This window comes from Salvelinus fontinalis, chromosome 11 (assembly GCF_029448725.1).
Source record: "Salvelinus fontinalis isolate EN_2023a chromosome 11, ASM2944872v1, whole genome shotgun sequence".
Taxonomy (NCBI): Eukaryota; Metazoa; Chordata; class Actinopteri; order Salmoniformes; family Salmonidae; genus Salvelinus; species Salvelinus fontinalis.
Window position 1 is genome coordinate 36,520,849 of NC_074675.1, and position 16,975 is coordinate 36,537,823.

General features: G+C 44.7%; 1 protein-coding gene across 8 annotated transcripts in view; it reads right to left on the bottom strand.

Annotated features, from left to right (window-relative positions):
* Window positions 1–16,975, bottom strand: part of LOC129865649 (sodium/potassium/calcium exchanger 2-like) — a 202,118-nt gene that overhangs the window by 47,774 nt on the left and 137,369 nt on the right. For 4 of the 8 annotated variants that reach the window (XM_055938585.1, XM_055938587.1, XM_055938583.1 and 1 more), the window contains one exon: window positions 9,839–9,934. The exons of the other annotated variants lie outside the window; for them this stretch is intronic. In XM_055938585.1, the coding sequence (XP_055794560.1) occupies window positions 9,839–9,934 (96 nt within the window). The remainder of the gene's footprint in view (window positions 1–9,838; window positions 9,935–16,975) is intronic. 8 annotated transcript variants of the gene reach the window in all.

Below are 16,975 nucleotides of genomic sequence, written 5' to 3' on the forward strand. Positions count from 1 at the left end.
GATGGCAAGGGACCATGGAAACAGGCTGGTGAGTATCGCCGCCCCAAAGCTGAGCTGGAGGCAGCGAAAGCGGAGAGGCGGTGGTATGAGGAGGCTGCACGTAAGCGCGGCTGGAAGCCAGAGAGGCAGCCCCAAAAATATATTGGGGGGATGCACACGGGGCGTGGTGTTAAGCCAGGTAGGAGACCTGAGCCAACTCCCCGTGCTTACCGTGGAGAGAGAGCGACCGGGCAGGCACCGTGTTATGCAGAGATGCGCACGGTGTCCCCGGTGCGTGTGCATAGCCCGGTGCGGTACATTCCAGCACCTCGTATCGGCCGGGCTAGGGTGGGCATCGAGCCAGGTGCCATGAAACCAGCTCTACGCATCTGGTCACCAGTGCGGCTCCTTGGGCCGGGGTACATGGCACCAGCCCTACGTATGGTGTCTCCAATACGTGTACATAGCCCAGTGCGACTTATTCCACCTCGCCGCACTGGCATGGCCACGGGGAGAATTCAGCCAGGTAGGGTTGGGCAGGCTCGGTGCTCGAGACCTGTAGTGCGCCTCCACGGTCCGGTCTATCCGGTGCCTTCTCCACGCACCAGTCCGCCTGTGGTAGCCCCTCGCACCAGCCCAGTACCACCAGTGCCAACACCACGCACCAGGCTTCCTGTGCGTCTCCAGAGCCCTGTGGGTCCTGTTCCTCCTCCCCGCTCTCGCCCAGTGGTGCGTGTTCCCAGTCCGGTACCACCAGTTCCGGCACCACGCACCAAGCCTCCTGTGCGTCTCCAGAGCCCTGTACGCCCTGTTCCTGCTCCCCGCACTCGCCCAGTGGTGCGTGTTCCCAGCCCGGTACCACCAGTTCCGGCACCACGCACCAGGCCTACTGTGGGCCTCAGCAGGCCAGAGTCTTCCGTCTGCCCAGCGCCGTCTGAGCTGCCCGTCTGCCCAGCGCCGTCTGAGCTGCCCGTCTGCCCAGCGCCGTCTGAGCTGCCCGTCTGCCCAGCGCCGTCTGAGCTGCCTGTCTGCCCAGCACCGTCTGAGCTGCCCGTCTGCCCAGCGCCATCTGAGCTGCCCGTCTGCCCAGCGCCGTCTGAGCTGCCCGTCTGCCCAGCGCCATCTGAGCTGCCCGTCTGTCCAGCGCCATCTGAGCCGCCCGTCTGTCCAGCGCCGTCAGAGGCGCCCGTCTGTCCAGCGCCGTCAGAGCCGCCCGTCTGTCCAGCGCCGTCAGAGCCGCCCGTCTGTCCTGAGCCGTCAGAGCCGCCCGTCTGTCCTGAGCCGCTAGAGCCGTCTGTCAGTCAGGAAACGCTAGAGCTGTCCGTCAGTCAGGAAACGCTAGAGCCGTCCGTCAGTCAAGAGCCGCCAGATTCGCCCGCCAGTCAGGAGCCGCCAGAGCCGCCCGCCAGTCAGGAGCCGCCAGAGCCCCCCGCCAGTCAGGAGCCGCCAGAGCCGCCCGCCAGTCAGGAGCCGCCAGAGCCTCCCGTCAGTCAGGGGCCGCCAGAGTCTCCCGCCAGTCAGGAGCCGCCAGAGCCGCCCGCAAGTCAGGAGCCGCCAGAGCCACCCGCCAGTCAGGAGCCGCCAGAGCCGCCCGCCAGTCAGGAGCCGCCAGAGCCTCCCGCCAGTCAGGAGCCGCCAGAGCCGCCCGCCAGTCAGGAGCCGCCAGAGCCGCCCGCCAGTCAGGAGCCGCCAGAGCCACCCGCCAGTCAGGACCCGCCAAAGCCGCCGGCCAGTCAGGAGCCGCCAGAGCCGCCCCTCAGACATGAGCTGCCCTTTAGTCCGGAGCTGCCCTTCAGTCCGGAGCTGCCCTTCAGTCCGGAGCTACCCCTCAGTCCTGAGCTACCCCTCAGTCCTGAGCTACCTCTCAGTCCTGAGCTACCCCTCAGTCCTGAGCTGCCCCTCAGTCCTGAGCTGCCCCTCAGTCCGGAGGCGCCCCTCAGTCCGGAGGCGCCCCTCAGTCCAGTGGGGCCCTTTATTAGAGTTCCCAGGCCAAGGTCGGCGGCGAGGATCGCCGCTCAAAGGACGCTAAGAAAGCGGACAAAGATAATGGTGGAGTGGGGTCCACGGCTCCTGACTGGCGGGCGATTCATTCCAAGATGGCATAGCAGTTCAGACATCTTTTTTGTCCTCGTATTGTCGTGTCCTGTATACATATATATTTACACCTTTCTTCGCATATCTTTATATGTTTTATTATCCAAGAACTCAACTACAAAAGCTTTCCTGCAACCCGCCTCACCAATTACAAAAAAAAAGTATTATTTACCTCAAATCTGAAAATCCACAGTGGAAGCTAGCCAGAGGCTAACCAGAAGCCGGCCGAAACTAGCCAGAAGCTAGCCGGAAGCTACCCAGAAGCTAACTAGAAGCTAGCCAGTAGCTGATCTGAAGCTGCCCAGAAGTTAGCCGGTTTGCTGGCTAGCGTTGGTGTTTCAGCTGCCCACGTTTTGTGGTCTTCAGCTATTCCTTTAGCTCGATAATCTATCGGCACTTTTGTGCAACGCGACTCGGACCGGAGCATACCGGGCCTATTTTTCTCAGTGTCCCCGGATTTCAGCCGCAGGCTCTGGACGTTTGCACCTTGATTTCGCAGCTAGCTAGCTGCAAACCGTGTGACTATTGGCTTACGTCGATCCCGGAGCAAACTTAAATGATTCCGGAGCTAGCCAGCTGAGGAGTTCCATCAGCCATTCCTGGGCTACAGTCACCTATCCGGACCCGTTTTTTTTGTTGTTGTTTTTGTTGTTGTTGTTGTTGTTGTTGTTGTTGCTGCAGATGCAGAGCCCCATCGGGCCTTCACGACTGACTGCCAACATTATCTGCACGAGGGAGTTATCCAACTGGCACCTCCGTCGCAACGTTACCTGAACGCTCATCTGGAGCCCGCTAATCGTTAGCTGTCTTATCGGCTGCTATCTGAATAAGTATATCGGACAATTTTTTCTTGGGTCACTATATCTATTTTGCCAATTGGATTGATCCCCTCTACCACACGGAACCTCACTAATCTACCGACGGAAACGCACGAGGTGTCTAAAAATAGACTTCCATCCTATGCTATCTTGCTACCGATAGCCATCTACCCGGCCAGCTGTCTGGATCGCCGTGACCCCAACCAACCTCTACTCACTTGGACCCTTATGATCACACGGCTAAGCATGCCTCTCCTTAATGTAAATATGCCTTGTCCATTGCTGTTCTGGTTAGTGTTTATTGGCTTATTTCATTGTAGAGCCACTAGGCCTGTTCACTATACCATATCCAACCTCTCAGTTCCACCACTCACATATGCGATGACATCACCTGGTTTCAATGATGTTTCTAGAGACAATATCTCTCTCATCATCACTCAATACCTAGGTTTACCTCCACTGTATTCACATCCTGCCATACCTTTGTCTGTACATTATTCCTTGAAGCTATTTTATCGCCCCCTGAAACTTCTTTTTACTCTCTGTTCTAGACGTTAGCCGTACCCTTATCCTACTCCTCCTCTGTTCCTCTGGTGATGTAGAGGTGAACCCAGGCCCTGCAGTACCTAGCTCCACTCCTATTCCCCAGGCGCTCTCTTTTGATGACTTTTGTAACCGTAATAGCCTTCGTTTCATGCATGTTAACATTAGAAGCCTCCTCCCTAAGTTTGTTTTGTTCACTGCTTTAGCACACTCTGCCAACCCGGATGTTTTAGCCGTGTCTGAATTCTGGCTTAGGAAGACCACCAAAAATTCAGACATTTTCATCCCTAATTACAACATTTTCAGACAAGATAGAACGGCCAAAGGGGGCGGTGTTGCAATCTACTGCAAAGATTGCCTGCAGAGTTCTGTTTTACTATCCAGGTCTGTTCCCAAACAATTTGAACTTCTACTTTTAAAAATCCACCTCTCTAAAAACAAGTCTCTCACCGTTGCCGCCTGCTATAGACCACCCTCTGCCCCCAGCTGTGCTCTGGACACCATATGTGAACTGATTGCCCCCCATCTATCTTCAGAGCTCGTGCTGCTAGGCGACCTAAATTGGAACATGCTTAACACCCCAGCCATCCTACAATCTAAGCTTGATGCCCTCAATCTCACACAAATTATCAATGTACCATGTACCACCCCAATTCCGTAAACACGGGTACCCTCATAGATATCATCCTAACCAACTTGCCCTCCAAATACACCTCTGCTGTTTTCAACCAAGATCTCAGAGATCACTGCCTCATTGCCTGCATCCGTAATGGGTCAGCGGTCAAACGACCTCCACTCATCACTGTCAAACGCTCCCTGAAACACTTCAGCGAGCAGGCCTTTCTAATCGACCTGGCCGGGGTATCCTGGAAGGATATTGATCTCATCCCGTCAGTAGAGGATGCCTGGATATTTTTTTTAAATGCCTTCCTCACCATCTTGAATAAGCATGCCCCATTCAAGAAATTTAGAACCAGGAACAGATATAGCCCTTGGTTCTCTCCTGACCTGACTGCCCTTAACCAACAGAAAAACATCCTATGGCGTTCTGCATTAGCATCGAACAGCCCCCGTGATATGCAACTTTTCAGGGAAGCTAGGAACCAATATACACAGGCAGTTAGAAAAGCCAAGGCTAGCTTTTTCAAGCAGAAATTTGCTTCCTGCAACACAAACTCAAAAAAGTTCTGGGACACTGTAAAGTCCATGGAGAATAAGAACACCTCCTCCCAGCTTCCAACTGCACTGAAGATAGGAAACACTGTCACCACTGACAAATCCACTATAATTGAGAATTTCAATAAGCATTTTTCTACGGCTGGTCATGCTTTCCACCTGGCTACCCCTACCCCGGTCAACAGCACTGCACCCCCCACAGCAATTCGCCCAAGCCTTCCCCATTTCTCTTTCTCCCAAATACAGTCAGCTGATGTTCTGAAAGAGCTGCAAAATCTGGACCCTTACAAATCAGCCGGGCTAAATAATCTGGACCCTTTCTTTCTAAAACTATCTGCTGAAATTGTTGCCACCCCTATTACTAGCCTTTTCAACCTCTCTTTCGTGTCGTCTGAGATTCCCAAAGATTGGAAAGCAGCTGCGGTTATCCCCCTCTTCAAAGGGGGGGACACTTTTGACCCAAACAGCTACAGACCCATATCTATCCTACCCTGCCTTTCTAAGGTCTTCGAAAGCCAAGTTAACCTCTAACAAGCCTCTACCCCGGATCCGGGAGCACCCCCCACCCCCCCCCCACACTGATTAGCATCGCTAGCATAGCGTCACAATTAAATAGTAGCATCTAAATATAATTAAATCACAAGTCCAAGACACCTAATGAAAGATACAGATCTTGTGAATAAAGTCACCATTTCAGATTTTTAAAATGTTTTACAGGGAAGACAAAATATGTAAATCTATTAGCTAACCTTGTTAGCAAAAGACACCCTTTTTCTTTGTCCACCATTTTTTCTCAACACCAGTAGCTATCACCAATTCGGCTAAACTAAGATATTGATAGCCACTAACCAAGAAAAAACCTCATCAGATGACAGTCTGATAACATATTTATGGTATAGGATAGGTTTTGTTAGAAAAATGTGCATATTTCAGGTATAAATCATAGTTTGCCATTGCAGCCAGCATCACAAATCTCACCAAAGCTCCTAGAATTACTACAGACAGCAACCTGTATTACCAATTTACTCATCATAAAACATTTCTTAAATATACACAGCACATAGCAATGGACAGACACAGATCTTGTGAATTCAGACAACATTTCAGATTTTCTAAGTGTTTTACGGCGAAAACACAATAAATCGTTATATTAGCATACCACATACGCAAACGTTACCCGAGCACTTATTCTAGCCAAAGAGAGCGATATCATATCATCGCCAAAATATATTAATTTTTTCACTAACCTTCTCAGAATTCTTCAGATGACACTCCTGTAACATCATATTACAACATACATATACAGTTTGTTCGAAAATGTGCATATTTAGCCATAAAAAAACGTGGTTATACAATGAAAATAGTAGCAAAACAAGCCTGGAAATGTCGGTCGCCATCTTTGAGTGATCTAGTTTAATCAATAGCTAATCATATACTTGACTAAAAAATACAGGGTTGACAGGAATCGAAAGACAAATTAGTTCTTAATGCAATCGCTGATTTACATTTTTTAAATTATCCTTACTTTTCAATACAGGTTGCGCCAAGCAAAGCTATACAAAACAAAATGGCGGCGTAAGCTTTAACATTTTTCGACAGAAACACGATTTATCTTCATAAATTGTTCTTACTGTGAGCTGTTCTTCCATCAGAATCTTGGGCAAAGAATCCTTTCTTGGGTCTAATCTTCTTTTGGTCGAAAGATGTCCACTTGTCCGTCGAAATGCCCATTAACGTACGACCGGGAGCCCGAAATGTGCCCAGCGCGTCAAAGTGCACAACAAAGCAATGCCTCAAAATCGCACTAAAAGGATATAAATTGTTATACAACGGTTCAAATTAACTACCTTATGATGCTGTTAATGTTGGGGATGGGGGCGCTGTTTAGACTATTTATGCTAATTTGGCTAATTTTTTAAACGGCTTCCCACAAAATCCTTGATCGTACAATATGCATATTATTATTATTATTGGATAGAAAACAGTCTATAGTTTCTATAGGAGTTGAAATTTTGTCTCTAAGTGGAACAGAGCCCATTCTACAGCAATTTCCCTGACATGGAGTCAGATTTGAGAAATGTTGGCCACTCTTCTGAAGTCAGTTAAAAGGGCACTGTCGTTGCTATGACTATACGGACACTTCTTACGTCTTCCCCTGGATGCCTTTACGTGATGACGATTCCAACGGGGTCGATTGCGCGTTCACAGGCCCTACAAATGAAAAAACCCTGAAGCTAGTCATTCTTTGGGAGCTGCGTCATGAGCCTAGAGGACACCGGCGCGCACCTGTTCCAAGCGTTAGTTTAGCCTGTTATATTTCTCCGGTCATCTTTTCACTCGTTATAGGAGTTAAAAACATCATAAGGTAGTTAATTTAAAGCGTTTTATAGCAATTTATATCCGTTTAGTGCGATTTTGGGACATTTATTTTTGCAACGATGTGAAAAGTTGGGCACGCTTTTCAGTTCATCCCGAACGCAGTTGACATTTCCACATGGCAAGAGGACAGCTTTCCACCAAAAGACGATTTCTCCCAAGAAAGGATCCTTTGCCCAAGATACTGATGGAAGAACAGCTCAAGGTAGGACATTTTTATTATGATAAATCGTGTTTCTGTCGAAACATTTTAGTGGCTTAGGACGCCATGTTTTTTGACGTAGCTTCGCTTGGCGCAAACTGTATTGAAAAGTAAGGATAAATTAAAAAATGTAATAACGCAATTGTATTAAGAATTAAATTGTCTATCAATCCCTGTCCACCCTATATTTTTTAGTCACGTTTATGAGTATTTATGTATAAGAGTAGATCACTGTCTAAGTGGCGCAAGGACTTTTTCTTTACCAGCTTGTCTACATTTCACATTGTCTAACCATGATTTTGGTGGCTAAATATAAACATTTTCGATCAAACTGTATATGCATGTTGTAATGTGATGTTACAGGAGTGTCATCGGAAGAATTCTGAGAAGGTTAGTGAAAAAATTAATATCTTTTGGCGATGTTGACTTTTATCGCTCACTTTGGCTAGAATCAATGCTGGGCTGCTAATTGCTATGTGCTAAGCTAATATAACGATTTATTGTGTTTTCGCTGTAAGACACTTAGAAAATCTGAAATATTGTCTGTATTCACAGGATCTGTGTCTTTCGATTCGTGTATGCTGTGTATTTTTACGAAATGTTTGATGATTAGTAGTTAGGTAAACACGTTGCTCATTGTAATTATTCTAGTCCATTTGTGATGGTGGGTGCAATTGTAAACTATGCCATCTACCTGAAATATGCACTTTTTTCTAACAAAACCTATCCCATACCATAAATATGTTATCAGACTGTCATCTAATGAGTTTTTTTGTTGGTTAGGGGCTATAAATATCTTAGTTTAGCCGAATTGGTGATGGCTACTGGTGTTGGTGGACAAATAAAAGATGGTGGATTATGCTAATGTGTTTTTAGGTAATAGATGTACATCTTTACATATTGTGTCTTCCCTGTAAAACATTTAAAAAATCGGAAATGTTGACTGGATTCACAAGATCTGTGTCTTTCATTAGCTGTATTGGACTTTAATGTGTGAAAGTTAAATATTTAAAAAAAATATTTTTTTTGAATTTCGCGGCACTGGTTTTTCAGTGGGGGGGGGGGGGGTGTGCCGCTAGCGCCACGCTGATCCTAGACAGGTTAACACCTATAACGGGTAAAAACATGACCAGAGAAATATTACTGGCTACACTAATGCTTGGAAAAAGAGCAGGGCGGTGTCCACCGCGCGTCCGGCGCAGCTGGAAAAGAGTTCCTACCTACAAGTTTTTTTGTTTTATAGTGGCTGTGATTGCGCAATCGATACCATTCAAAGCGTCATCCTGTAAAGGCATCCAGGGGAAGACGTAAGCAGTGTCCGTATCCTCACAGTGGCCTTTAAACTGACTCCAGATCAGGGGCCAAAATGTGTGAAATCTGACTCCATGTCAGGGAAATTGCTGTAGAATGAGTTCTGTTCCACTCAGACACAAAATTCCAACGGCTATAGAAACTAGAGAGTGTTTTCTATCCAATAATAGTAATAATATGCATATTGTACGATCAAGAATTGAGTAGGAAGCCGTTTCATCTGTGGAGACAATTATGCTAATTTGAAACAGCACCCCCTATAGTCGCAAGAAGTTTAACAAACAGATTACCGACCATTTCGAATCCCACCATACCTTCTCCGCTATGCAATCTGGTTTCAGAGCTGGTCATGGGTGCACCTCAGCCACGCTCAAGGTCATAAACGATATCTTAACCGCCATCTATAGGAAACAATACTGTGCAACCGTATTCATTGACCTGGCCAAGGCTTTTGACTCTGTCAATCACCACATCCTCATCGGCAGACTAGACAGCCTTGGTTTCTCTAATGATTGCCTCGCCTGGTTCACCAACTACTTCTCTGATCGAGTTCAGTGTGTCAAATCGGAGGGTCTGTTGTCCGGGCCTCTGGCAGTCTCTATGGGGGTGCCACAGGGTTCAATTCTTGGACCGACTCTCTTCTCTGTATACATCAATGATGTCGCTCTTGCTTCTGGTGAGTCTCTGATCCCCCTCTACGCAGACGACACTATTCTGTATACTTCTGGCCCTTCTTTTGACACTGTGTTAACAACCCTCCAGGCGAGCTTCAATGCCATACAACTCTCCTTCCGTGGCCTCCAATTGCTCTTAAATACAAGTAAAACTAAATGCATGCTCTTCAACCGATCGCTGCCTGCACCTGCCCGCCTGTCCAACATCACTACTCTAGACGGCTTTGACTTAGAATATGTGGACAACTACAAATGCCTAGGTGTCTGGTTAGACTGTAAACTCTCCTTCCAGACTCACATCAAACATCTCCATTCCAAAGTTAAATCTAGAATTGGCTTCCTATTCCGCAACAAAGCATCCTTCACTCATGCTGCCAAACATACCCTCGTAAAACTGACCATCCTACCAATCCTTGACTTCGGTGATGTCATTTACAAAATAGCCTCAAATACCCTACTCAATAAATTGGATGCAGTCTATCACAGTGCCATCCGTTTTGTCACCAAAGCCCCTTACACTACCCACCACTGCGACCTGTACACTCTCGTTGGCTGGCCCTCGCTTCATACTCGTCGCCAAACCCACTGGCTCCAGGTCATCTACAAGACCCTGCTAGGTAAAGTCCCCCTTATCTCAGCTCGCTGGTCACCATAGCAGCACCTACCTGTAGCACGCGCTCCAGCAGGTATATCTCTCTGGTCACCCCCAAAACCAATTCTTCCTTTGGCCGCCTCTCCTTCCAGTTCTCTGCTGACAATGACTGGAACGAACGACAAAAATCTCTGAAACTGGAAACACTTATCTCCCTCACTAGCTTTAAGCACCAGCTGTCAGAGCAGCTCATAGATGACATTCTGACAAATGTACATAGCACCTGTACATAGCCCATCTATAATTTAGCCCAAACAACTACCTCTTTACCTACTGTATTCATTTATTTATTTTTGCTCCTTTGCACCCCATTATTTCTATCTCTACTTTGCACTTTCTTCCACTGCAAACCAACCATGCCAGTGTTTTTCTTTTTAAAAAAATTTGTAACTTTTTTTTTATTATTATTTTTTACTTGCTATATTGTATTTACTTCGCCACTATGGCCTTTTTATATTTTTATTTATTTGTATATATATTTTGTTTGCCTTCACCTCCCTTATCTCACCTCACTTGCTCACATTCTATATAGACTTATTTTTCACTGTATTATTGACTGTATGTTTGTTCTACTCCATGTGTAACTATGTGTTGTTGTATGTCTCGAACTGCTTTGCTTTATCTTGGCCAGGTCGCAATTGTAAATGAGAACGTGTTCTCAATTTGCCTACCTGGTTAAATAAAGGTGAAATAAAATAAATAAAATAAAAAAAACAGCGCCAGAGCCGCCACCGCGGACAGATGCCCACCCAGACCCTCCCCTATAGGTTCAGGTTTTGCGGCCGGAGTCCGCACCTTGGGGGGGGGTGGGGGGGGTACTGTCATGTTCTGACCTTTATTTCCTTTGTTGTGTCTTTATTTAGTATGGTCAGGGCGTGAGTTGGGGTGGGCAGTCTAGTTTTGTATTTCTATGTTTTTCCTATTTCTGTGTTGGCCTGATATGGTTCTGAAATATACTTACCATACTAGAAGTTATTGATTACACGTACAATGGATGTATATGGTGGGGTCAATAGAGGGTGGATAAGAACTAAGGGTATGGAAAATTAATGAGTGAGGATAAAGGCAATCACTGGATGCAGTCACTGATAAGGTTGGATAGCCGTGGATTAGGGAGGAGTGAAGAATTCGGGCCGAGGTCAGATGAAGTGAGAAGGAACAGTCCTATTACACACACACCACTTACATTCCTGCATAGCAACAGAGATGTACTGGTTGATTAGATTTGCAAGGAGTTGCCTCCTCCTAGTAGGAGGGTGAGGGAATAAACTTGGTTTTAGCTTTTACCATAACCTAACAATCTGCACTGACTCTATCTTGCACTGACCCTAAGCACACTCACTAGCCTTTATACACTGAGTGTACAAAACATTAGGGACACCTGCTCTTTCCATGATATAGACTCAGGTGAATGAGTCTTATTGATGTCACCTTGATGTCCACTTCAGTCAGTGTAGATGAAGGGGAAGAGACAATTTAAACAAGGATTTCTCAGCCTTGAGATAATTGAGACATGGATTGTGTATGTGCCATTCAGAGGGTGAATCGGCAAGACAAAATTTTAAATAGTAGGTGCCAGGCGCACCGGTTTGTTTCAAGAACTGCAACACTGCTGGGTTTTTCACACTCAACAGTTTCCTGTGTGTTTCAAGAATGGTCAATCACCCAAAGGACATCCAGCCAAGTTGACACAACTGTGGAAAGCATTGTAGTCAACATGGTCCAGCATCCCTGTGAAACACTTTCGACAGCTTGTAGAGTCCATGACCTGATGGATTGAGGCTGTTCACTCAACATTTGCTGCTTCTACTCTGTTCTCTATTTTACTTTATTATAATCTATCCGGATGCCTAAAAACTTTAGCCTGCCTTCATGTACAGTGCCTTGCAAAAGTATTCACCCCCTTGGTGTTTTTTCTGTTTTGTTGCATTACAACCTGTAATTTAAATGGATTTTTATTTGGATTTCATGTAATGGACATACACAAAATAGTCAAATGGTGAAGTTAAATTAAAAAAATAACTAAAAATGTAAATAAATGGAAAAGTGGTGCGTGCATATGTATTCACCCCCTTTGTAATGAAGCCCCTAAATAAGATCTGGTGCAACCAGTTACCTTCAGAAGTCACATAATTAGTTAAATAAAGTCCACCTGTGTGCAATCTAAGTGTCACATGATCTGTCACATGATCTCATTATATATACACCTGTTCTGAAAGGGCCCAGAGTCTGCAACACCACTAAGCAAGGTGCACAACCAAGCAAGTGGCACTATGAAGACCAAGGAGCTCTCCAAACAGGTCATGTGGCATGACTTAAAAATTGCTGTACACCAGCGGAACCCACCCAACTTGAAGGAGCTAGAGCAGTTTTGCCTTGAAGAATGGGCATAAATCACAGTGGCTAGATGTGCCAAGCTGAATGTAATGGTATTTTATGGTACTCCGTGGGATGGAGAAGTACAGATCAGGGTTGTGTTATGAAACAATATCCGAAACTTAGAACATCCCAAGGAGTACCATAACATTCATTATTAAAAAATTGAAAGAATATGGCGCCACAACAAACCTGCCAAGAGAGGGCCGCCCACCAAAACTCACCGACCAGGCAAGGAGGGCATTAATCAGAGAGGCAGCAAAGAGGACAAAGATAACCCTGAAGGAGCTGCAAAGCTCCACAGCTCCACAGCGGTGATTGGAGTATCTGTCCATAGGACCACTTTAAGCCATACACTCCATAGAGCTGGGCTTTATGGAAGAGTGGTCAGAAAAAAGTCATTGCTTAAAGAAAAAAATAAGCAAACATGTTTGGTGTTCACCAAAAGGCATGTGGGAGACTCCCCAAACACATGGAAGAACGTACTCTGGTCAGATGAGACTAAAATTTAGCTTTTTGGCCATCAAGGAAAATGCTATGTCTGGCGCAAACCCAACACCTCTCATCACCGCGAGAACAACATGTTTTTCATCGTGAGGGACTGGGAAACTGGTCAGAATTGAAGGAATGATGGATAGCGCTAAATACAGGGAAACCTGTTTCAGTCTTCTAGAGATTTGAGACTGGGACGGAGGTTCACCTTCCAGCAGTACAATGAACCTAAGCATACTGCTAATGCAACACTCGAGTGGTTTAAGGCAAAACATTTAAATGTCTTGGAATTGCCTAGTCAAAGCTCAGACCTCAATCCAATTGAGAATCTGTGGTATGACTTAAAGATTGCTGTACACCAGTGGAACCCACCCAACTTGAAGGAGCTGGAGCAGTTTTGCCTTGAAGAATGGGCAAAAGTCACAGTTAAGCTTACAGAGACATACCCCACGAGACTTGCAGCTGTAATTGCTGCAAAAGGTGTCTCTACAAAGTATTGACTTTGGGGGGGGTGAATAGTTATGCACGCTCAAGTTTTCCTTTTTGTTGTTAATTTTTGTTGTATTAATGCTATTTAATCTCTCCTCAGACTAATATTATTCTGTTTGTCCTGTGGGTACCTTTGCCACTGTTCCACCCCTTGTATATTGCGCTGTCATGGTGTAGTCATGGTGAAGTGACTGTGGAATGTTCACCTGCAAATATGCTGAGTACATCACCAAAGACAAGCCAATCACATTTACACAAAAACACATGCCCTACTTCAGGAGACGCATGGTCTGGGAGATATTGAATCGGAAACTATTGTGATGAAATGGGGAAGAGTGGCCACGGGGAGTATGACAGCGCAATACACAAGGGGTGGAACAGTGGCAAAGGTACCCACAGGACAAACAAAAATTAACACATAGGCAACAAAGCCTATATCATTAAAGATGACCTGTGTTAGGAGCTTTTCTCAGCATGACTTGACACTAAAAATATTGTATAGCAGATCATCAGAAAATCCAAGTGAGAAATTTGGTGTTCACTTAAAATGAATTTGTTAATATGTTAATAAATGACACAGTCAAATGCATTAAATAACTTTTAAAATACACAATGTGATAATGATAATTTTGGGGGGGGGACAGACTAAGTTGCACCTGTTAGTAGTAAGGGTATCTGGGGTGTATTGATAGCTGCATGGGCTGGATCTCAATGTTTCAAGTATCATTGCAAGATTTGTGAAGGCATCAGAATCTTTACTGAAATTCTTGAACATGAGCAGTTTGAGCATGAGCAAGATTTCTGGCTCTCACAGAGCCAGAAATCTTGCTTGTTTGTAGGTGACCAAATACTTATTTTCCACCATTATTTGCAAATAAATTAATTAACATTCCTACAATGTGATTTTCTGCATTTTTTTCTCATTTTGTCTGTCGTAGTTGAAGTGTACCTATGATGAAAATTACAGGCCTCTCTCATATTTTTAAGTGGGAGAACTTGCACAATTGGTGGCTGACTAAATACTTTTTTGCCCCACTGTATGTTATTCAATCATTGCACCCACACTGCTCACAAGTGTCTGCGTTGCCAGGCGCTAAAATAGAAGTTAGATCTATTTGTGTCTCTCCCATCTCCTCATTGGCTATTAGAAGCATATACCCACGTGCCATCTCCTCATTGGTTAAACCCATGTGGGTGATTGAAAGATGAACTGGGGTCGGTTATGGTAATACACCTTATTATGAAAGTCAGTTGCCAATCGCCATATGAAGTCCAAAGAAGAAAAGGCCTGGAAGGAGGAGAGATGACTAGAAACGATTCGGTTGACCGTTTTATATGTGGAATAATTGTCGGAGTAGAGGACCTTGTGCATTTCAGGTAAAATAACAACTCAATGTATATATCCCAGGACAAATTAGCTAGCAACAGAAAGCTAGCTATCTAAATAGGACAAATTAGTTAGCAACTGCAAGCTAGCTAATGCTTTTCGACCTGTCCCTAAATTAATATAATTGGTTCAGAGTTTGTTTTGATATTTTAACCTGCGTGTCGTGATCGCGTTTGGTGTCCGTTTTGTGCACCAAAACGGACAGTGGCTGAAAGACCCAGCCACGTTTCATCTTCAATGCTCAAGCACACAACCACTATGTTCAATGTAAACAACCCTCCCCCTCCCTCCCGGTTACCTGCAGTTACATTTTTGGTGGAGCTCCTAAGTGAGATTGTTTTTAGCTGAACACTAATGGAAAAATAGATAGAATGTGCTGACAGTTGTGGTGTGTAATAATAGCACAGGGGGCTGGCCAGATTTGAATTCAATAAAACAGGTTGGGCACAATACAATTTAGGAACCCCCCCAAAAAGACAAAACTCTATAATGACCAAATTACCCATATGTGTAAGTAAGACATTCATTGTTACATTGGAAATTACTGTTTTCTTACAAGTATGTGGAACATTTTCACATCTCTAAGCACAGAAAATACAAACAGGTCATCAAAATGATAAATTATAGCCAAAATGCTTCAAAACTCTAAGCACATATTCAATTGACTGAGTACAACAAATAAATTCTAAAAGTCACTGGTTCACTGCACCAAATCAGTCTTTCTCCCAAGTGGCGCAAGAGTCTAAGGCACTGCATCTCAGTGCAATAGGTGTCAAAACAGTCCCTGGTTCGAATCCAGGCTGTATCACATCCGGCTGGGATTGTGAGTCCCATAGAATGGCGCACAATTGACCCAAGTGGCGCAATGGTCTAAGGCACTGCATCTCAGTGCAATAGGTCTCACTATAGTCCCTGGTTCAAATCCAGGCTGTATCACATCTGGCTGTGATTGGGAGTCCCATAGAATGGCGCACAATTGGCCCAGTGTTGTTATCTGGATTTGCCTGGTGTAGGCTGTCATTTTAAATAATAATTTGTTCTTAAATGACTTCCCTATTTAAATAAAGGTTACATTTAAAAATAATAAATACAAATTGGATACATAAGTATCTGCTTTTCAAATGCAATATTCACATGAATTTTGATGTGATTTTCTTGTCATTTGTGAACAATACATGTAACTATAACTCAATCAAACTGCTCAAAACAGAACCAAAGTTATGTAGTGCCTAGATAACTTATATATTTTGATAAATGCTTAACACTGTAAAATTCTATATTACAAAGGTCAAAACAATCTTGTATTTTTCTGTTAACCTTCATTTAGCCTATATTTTAAATAATATATGGATGTGGCTGTAAATACTACATCATCCTCATTCTCCATCAGCCAGTGTGCTTCAGTAAGATGAAGGACCATAGGAAAGAGTCACTCTATGTACTACCTTTCGGTTACTGGCCCAACTTCTTAACCGCTAGGCTACCACTGATCTATACTTTTTTGTGCATAATGTTTCATATGAAACCTATGACCGAAAAGAGCTTCTGGACATCAGAACAGCGATCACTAACCTTGATTTAGATTAAGATTTATACATCAACGGGTCGGCGGCGCAGGATACTGCTCACCCCGGACCAGACCTTAATCCCCGACACTCAGAAGAGAACGAGACGGCCCCGTCGGGGCACCCTGATGTAATTGTGGCGGCAAGTAAATAAACCGCCTCTACCCTCTGTTGTATTGGAGAACGTACAATCACTGGAGAACAAACTGGACAAGCTCCATTCAAGACTATCCTGTTAATGGGTACTGAAGAACTGTATTATCCTATGTTTCTATGAAACTTGACTGAACAAGGACATGGATAATATAAGCAGATTTTTTTATGCATCGGCTGGACAGAACGGCAGCATCGGGAAAGCTCAAGGGGGTGGTGTGTGTCACTTTGTTAACAGCTGGTGAGCAAATTTTAATATTAAGGCAGTATCAAGGTTCTGCTCGCCTGAGTTAGAATACCTCATGATAAGGTGTACACCATACTATTTTCCAAGATCATTTGTATCTATATTTTTCGCAGCTGTCTATTTACCACCACAAACTGAAGCGCTGTAAAGAGCCATAAGCAAACAAGAAAATGCTCATCCAGAGACGGCGCTCCTAGTGGCTGGTGATTTTAATGCAGGAAAACTGAAATCCGTTTGAACAAATTGATACCAGCATGTCACCTGTGCAACTTGAGGCCAACAAACTCTAGATCACCTTTACTCCACACCACATCAGTGGTGATGACCACATCAGTCATCAGCTTCATTAATAAATAAATACACCTTAGCCAAATACATTTAAACTCAGTTTTTCACAATTCCTGACATTTATTCATAGTAAACATTCCCTGTCTTAGGTCA